At 51.7% G+C, this 7177-nt stretch overlaps 1 protein-coding gene across 1 annotated transcript in view; it reads right to left on the minus strand.

Annotated features, from left to right (window-relative positions):
* Mad1l1 (mitotic arrest deficient 1 like 1) overlaps window positions 1-7177 on the minus strand; it is a 257163-nt gene that overhangs the window by 97626 nt on the left and 152360 nt on the right. The window contains exon 7 of the mRNA XM_013353749.2: window positions 4693-4783. Coding sequence (XP_013209203.2) covers window positions 4693-4783 — 91 coding nt within the window. The remainder of the gene's footprint in view (window positions 1-4692; window positions 4784-7177) is intronic.

A 7177-nucleotide genomic window follows, 5' to 3' on the forward strand; every position in this document is an offset into this window, starting at 1 on the left:
CAGGATGGGAGTGCTGGCATTGGCTAGGCTGAGCAGGATGGGAGTGCTGGCATTGGCTAGGCTAGGCAGAGTGAATGGATTCAAGACAGTGGCAAGAGGGGATTCTGACTTGGACCCTGTAGCCTAGGCAACACTGAGAAGTTCAGTGCTCTGTGGGCCTCGGAGACATTCCAGGTCCTTAGGAAAGAACTGGGCTGATGTGGACTGACAGGCAGGGATGCTCCTACAGGAAACCTCAAATCTCTGCTCTGATGTCTGAATGCTGGTATGCCACTTCTTGCCCTGTGGCATGCCATGGCCTTTCATGGCCTTTGCACAGGGAGCAGTGATGCCACCTCCTCAGTGTCACTCAGCACTCAGGTTGGGGCTGTGGGGCATGAGAGACCAGTGCTGGCACAGCCTGGAAATCAAGGATCTAGACAATGCTAGTTCTTCCATAGGGTATCTTAGGGCCTTGCCTAACATGGGTGTTTCATGGTGATACCCTGACATTGCAGAAGTGTGTGCAGTGAGCCACCCAGAAGCCAGATGCCTGGGTCAGCAACCAGTCAAAGATCAAGCCTGGGAGGATAGGATGAGGTGGGACAGGTGAGGGCTTGGGATGCTGTCCTTGACTTGGGCAGGAGGCTCTGGATGGGTGCTACTGACATGAGCCACTGGAGCAGCAGAAAGGCAGAGAGAGGGCCATACGTTCAGCAAATCCCAGGATGCTGCAGGGGAAGGTGGATGTGAGGCAGGTGCGGGCACAGGAAGAGGTGAGGCTGGGCACCCTAACCGCACTGCTGCCTGTGACGCAGACAGGAGCAGGGACGTCTGCAGGCACAGAGAGCTTTCCGCTCCCAGGAAACCCAGCAATTTTCTGCCCACTCCATTTCCAAAAAAGATATACTGATTTTAAATGTCACTGGGCAGCCGTCTGGGCTCTGTTCTGAGAAGCACTTTAGGAGGACTACAAGGTAGCATGGACACCAGCCCAGCCTCCCCTGACTGCGGGAGGTCTATGCCAGGCTGAACTGGAAGGGATCTATGGAGGATGGTCATCTCAAAGGCCTGGCTCTGGGGTCGACTGGCACAGCCTCACTGGTGGAGGGAGGAGCTCAGCTCCAAGATGAAGCGATACTGTAGGACGGCGGGGGCCGGGGCGTCAGATTCCAGAGATGAATTCGCTTAATTACATGCATGCTCGAGTGCTTAGAGGAAGTGTACAGATGTCTGCAATTTAGTTTCAAATGCATCAAAAGAATAAAATGGACTGATGGATGGCAGAGGGATGGGTAGGAATGTCATACAGCCACAAGTGTGCCGTTCCCGGCAGGATGTAGGTGGTGGATAAGTGGGCATTCACTGTAAAAATTCTTTCAAGTTCTTTAACTTGAAAATGCTCACAGTAAAGCACTAGAGAGAAGCAGCAAGGAACAGCTTCCATGGAGGCCCACCCTTACTGCCTAGGATGCGGGACCCAGGAGGCATGACCAAGTCCCAAGGCTGGGTCGCCACTGCATGTTTCACTTGTCACTAGGCAGGGATATGACATGCCCTGCTGGGAGGCCAGGGCCAAGGCAGTTTTTGTGGACAGGCTCCTCTGAGCCCCAGGGTGGTCAGAGCCCCTGAGAGGCCTATCCTTGGTGACCCCAAACAATATCCTGACCCAGTTCATCAGAAGCACATGTGTGGAGGCCTTTATGGGAACATTGTGGGGAGCATGAGCCTCAGTGATAAAGTAGCTGTTCCTGCTCTTTGGGGATATACAAGGAGCGTAGGGGACAGAGACTTCAGATCTCTGTATCTGTACCAGCCTCAGTTTCCCCATCTCTAAGTGAGACCTTCCTGCAAATTTTTTGCCTTTCCTTCCCCCTTTCCACACAGAATCTCAGTTTGTAGTCCAGGCTCTGAAACATAAAAGCCTACTTCTCGGCCTCCTCAGTGCTGAGAATACAGGCCTACGCCATTGTGTCTAGCCTCCCTGAAGCTTTGACAAGGCTGTCTGTGAATCATAAGTTTGCTATCCAGCCAGTCAAGGTAAGAGATCCCATTAGGCAAGTAGACCCTAGAATCCCATGGCCACCCCCTAGCTACAGTAGTAGTGCATGCAGGTCACCCTGGTCAGTGTGCAAACAGCCGGTGACTCAGGAGACCCAGGAAGGATGGAGTCAACTTGGCCAGTCCACACGTAGCCACTGTGATGACCCATCCACTGAGCCCCCAGGCACGCCCACACACCCAGCTCTAAGTGGTCACCAGAGTTTTGCTTCCTCGCCAACCAGCTGTGAACTAATTACAAAAAATTCTAACTAGTTGAGCTCCCTCTCCGAGCATATGTTCCCAATTAAGATGAACCGCAGCTGATTTTAATCAATCTTCCTTGAAGCGCCAACTTGAAGCCACTCTTCTCCTCTGGAGGGAAGGAGCGAGGAGGAGAGAGGGAGAGCAGGAAGCCGCCTGCATACTGAGCACATGGGTAAGGCTTGAGGAAGTCAAAGGCTGGCCAAGCTCTTCAGGGTTCTGGGCCCAAGCAGCCCCATTAGAGTGGCATAGGGGACCTGGGTGTCAAAGGGGCTGTCATCGAGAGCTATGGCCGGGCCACTGGGAGAAGCCCCAGGATGCATGTTTTTTCCCTGGTGCCCGAGTGGCCCAGGTTCAGGACCAACATATAGTGGGAACAAGGTCTTTGCCCTTGATGAGAAAGTGACAGAGTGCTTGCTGAGAAGGGATGGGGCGTGGTGGGCGGGGCTCTAGCACAGGATTTCCTCAAGAATCCTCATCACCCCAGCCCTATAAAGAAAATGCAGGGGCTCAGATGGGAAATCAACAAGCCCAAGCCCACCCACTGTGTGTGTTGCGGGAGAGGGGAGCCCTCTTTCCACTTGTCCAAGTCACCTATGGACTCAAGAGAACAGCTTCTGGGCCACTCCTGAGAAACCCGGGCCTGTTAGCCTTTCCCCCAGGCCCAGTCTCTTATGTTCCAGCCTCCATCCCCGTGCGCTAAGAAGGACTTGCCACCACCCTGCCAGCCAGTGTTACGTACAGGCTGCTCAGACAAGCACTCCTGCACACGCTGGATGAGCAGTGAGAAACCAATTTTGATATTACCATAGGTGACCAATGCCACCTTGCAGGACCAGTTTAGTCCTGGGTACAAACCCCTCCCTGCCCAGGTGTGACAACAGCTGGGATACACAGAGCAGACCCAGTCTGAAGCAGCCATGGCCACGTTTAGTTAGCATGGGGCCCTTAAGCTGAGTACAATGACCTGGTGTGGTGTGCAGAGGGGAATGTGGAACTCAGTCTAACTCTCAGGATCAAAAAGGTTGAGTAAATGGCTTTTGTCTTTGCTAATAAAACAGACAGCACTACCTCGCCTGGGGAGACCTTCAGTGTGAGTGGCATAGGATGAGGATGAAGAGCTGGCATTCTGGCCATCACCTGATCTTCCTGATACGTGCCCATCTGTGAAGTCCAGCTGAGATCCAGCACTGCTAGGGGAGAAGGTGGTTTGGGATGTGTCAGGAGTTGGGGTACCCTGCTATAACCTCTAGCTCTGGATACAGAGTGTACCTGAAGGACAGCAAGCAACCCTGGCTCAAGAGCAAGTGGGGAAAGCCTATGGGATAGTCTGGCTCTGGAAAGCCTCCTTTATAAGCACAGTCTGGAGAGGCGGCAGTGGCGGAGGCTGTGGGACTGTCTAGAAATTTCTACCACTGTGAGGGCTGAAGCCACAGCTGCCTATTTGCCACCTCAGGCTTCCATGTCACTGGGTACACTATCCCTGGGCTTCTGGCGATCACATCATGATGTGGGCATTGTGCTCCAGGGTCAGAGACTCAGTCTGTCTCGCTGCCGAATGAAAGCTGTGGGCGTGGCTCATGCTTGCACTCAGTGCCGGCCAACTTGCACTGCTCCCCACACAGCAGGTGTGGACTTGGCCCAATAGCACCTGGCTCCCAGCAGGGATCTGCACTCCAGGTCTGAGCAGTACCGGGAACACACGCTTGTGGTCCTGCGGGATGGAGAGCTTGCAAATCCCACTCATGTCATCCACACGAGGCACAGAACGCTGGCATTTCCTCTAGTTGTGCTGTCCCTGAAGTCTCAGCTAGCTGCACCGAAAGCCATTTATCACCCCATCCTGACACAATTCTGCAGCCAGGTAGCCTTGATTCACCCTCCAGCAGCCCTCGGCCCAGGACAGTGGCCCAATTAGAACAGAACAGGATGACAGGTCCTAGGGCTGGGCTTGAGTACAGCCAAGGTTCAGAACACCTCACTTCATCAAAGCTGTCACCTCTCCCATCACCGAGATTGGTAATAGGGACACGATTTGATTGCCTCTAATAGGTGCCAAGGTAAAAATCAATGGCCTGTCTAGAAGCCGGGCACTCTCTAACCTGTGGGCTTCTTGCCATGAGCAGTGTGATCAGGAGGAAGAAAACTAAAAAGAAACAGCCCAAAGCAGACAACAGTGAAGGTCATGGCCACAGGGAGATGGGAGCGATGGGTGACAGCACCAGAGAGAACAGAAAAGCAGAAAGACCAAGGGCATGAGGAGGGCCTTGGACATGGACAATGATCCTGATGAGTGGCGCGTCTCAGTCAGGTAAGGATAGACGGACAGGAAGTCCGGGTTTCATTCACGGAAGCTGGGAGGAGTAAAGGTTCCACAGAGCACATCTCTCTGGCCATCCCATCACCTACCTGTAGGGTAAGCCTCTCCATCTGCATCTCCAGCGCCTGCTTTTCCTGTTCCAGGCGACTCCGCTCACTTTCCAGCTCCTCCACCTTCAACCTGCGAGGAGATCATGACATGATCAGATGCCAATACAGCCCGACTCCAAGGGAAGGTTATGGCTGTGGTGCTGATCCCAAGGGTGCAGGGTGGGCGGCAGTGGGTAGTACTTGTTGAAGCACAAGAACTCAAGCCAGTGGGTCTTGGCTGATCCCACGGCTTGGCTAGAAGCCAATAAGAAATCTCAGGGCCCTGGTTAACCACAGACAGTGACCAGAGGCTAGAGGTGAAACTGAGAAAAAGAAAAATGACCTCAAGAGTCTTCGGAATGATAAAAAGGCAAGAGTGCTAATGTGACAGGGAGAGGACTGGGGACACGGGGGTCTTGGACAAGCCATCAAGCCGTAGATCCAGCTGAATACACAATACACCAACTATGCCACCCAATAACAATGGAGCAAGTTTTCAAAACTGTGCTCCAGGGGCCTGAAGCATAGTAGCCAGCTTCAGGGGCCAGAAAGGAAACCCACTGTCCACAGAGCACTTCAGAACTGAGCAGACAACCAAAGCAAGCCAAGAGCAAAGATCTGGTTACTTGGAAATGTAACAACACACACTAAATATACTGTTCAAAGAAAGTTGAGGAAATCAGAAAACACATTGAACTGGACACAGCTTATCTAAGAAGGCCAAGTTTGGAGAAAGATGTGTATGTAGGATCCAGTGTTCTTGTGAAAAAGAATTATCTCAAGTCAATAACCCAGGCTCCACTGCAAGAATAAAGGATGAGAAGGATGGGTACATACCTGGGATCCAGCCCCAGGGAAATGAAGCAGAGGGAACAGGAGCTCAAGGATAGTTTTATGAGGCAGGATCTCACTGCATTGCCCTGGTTGGCCTGGAGTAGTACATAGAACAATCCAGAGCAAGCCTAATGCAAGGCCACAAGACCCAAGTTTTAGTAAGATGAAGATATTCATTTAATAGAATGCATGCCATAAATGAAGTTAGAGACCAATGGCAGAGGGAAAGCTGAAAAAAAAATCTTAGTAGGAGGCAATTCAACAAAATGCTCTTGCTGGGGAGATGACCTCATGAGTGTTTTCTTTGAAAGCATGAGGGCTTCTAGCCCCCAGCACCTACATGAAAACCTGGATGTGTGATGCACACTTGGAATCCCAATGCTGGGGAGGCAGAGACCAGAACAGTGGCTCTCAACCGTAGGCTCTAGCTGAGCTGGAAGCTGGCAGCAGACTAGAGACAATGAGGATTAGGCTGTGTGAGAGTGCCAAGGAAAAGCCCAGCACCAGAAGCTGATGGTTTGAAAAGGGCACAGCAACAAGCACTCATGTGGCAAGCAAATCAACCAGGGAGGAGAGCTCACTATGACACTGAAGATTCCAGAGGACAGTCCCCTTGGCTTCACAGGATAAAGGTTGCAAAATGATGTTAGGGACAACGGGGCACACATCTGAATACCCAAGATGACACAGGAAGACTCCTACTGATGCCACCTTCCAAGATGATTCTGAGAGAAGCAGATAAACCTTCGCCCAACACAGGAGTCAAATCAGAGGTCAAAGGTCTCCCAACCAAATGAAAGGGCCAAGCCAGCGGACATAGCAATTGCTTAAGAGATTACACACTCTCCCCCAACTCAGCAGAGAAAGGAAGGAGAAGGAAGCCCTTCTTCACGCGCTGAGATCAGCAGTGGGCAGACATCAAATGAAAGCAAAGAGTCCCTCAGAAAACCTAGGCCAAGCGGAGCCTGCTAACCTAGCCATGTTGAGACTGACGCAGATCAAGAGTTAAAGGCTTTCCGGGCCACAGTTAAGTTCAAGGACTAGTCTCAAAATGTAAAACGCAGTCATAGAAAGAGGGTGGGGAAAGGAGCTCAGGGCTGAGAGCGCTTGCCTAACATACATGAGATCCAGGTTCAAACTGCAAAACTTAAATTAAAATGAACATTTTAAAATATGAAGTAATTTTTTTTAAAAAAAGAGGCAAATGGAACTGAGAGCAGTAAAGCCGGGGACAGATGTGGAAATGCCTGTTCACCGAAAGCCTTCCACACCACAGCAAGAGGGTTTGAAAACACAGGGATAGAAGGCGTATCTCAGCACCTAAACACATGCTATGTGGCTCTTCAATGAGCAAGGGCAGGAAGCCCTCCTCCACGCTGCTCTCGGCTGAGATGGGAAATCCCTTCACCAAACCCATCCTCTAACACACAGAAGGCAGTAACCTCAACGAGACATGGCAGTCCTGGGGCTGGGGGTGGGGTATGGAACAGGGAAGGAGGACAGCTGCAAGATTCCTTCAGGACAAGGCCTGTGAGGAAACTCGGTAGTTTATGGAGCTTTGCTACCAAGCCTGATGACCTGAGTTCCAGCACATGGTGGAAGGAGAGAACACACTTCCAAAAGTTATCCTCTGATGGCTGGGCGGTGGTGG

Source organism: Microtus ochrogaster, unplaced genomic scaffold (assembly GCF_000317375.1).
Source record: "Microtus ochrogaster isolate Prairie Vole_2 unplaced genomic scaffold, MicOch1.0 UNK16, whole genome shotgun sequence".
Lineage (NCBI taxonomy): Eukaryota > Metazoa > Chordata > Mammalia > Rodentia > Cricetidae > Microtus > Microtus ochrogaster.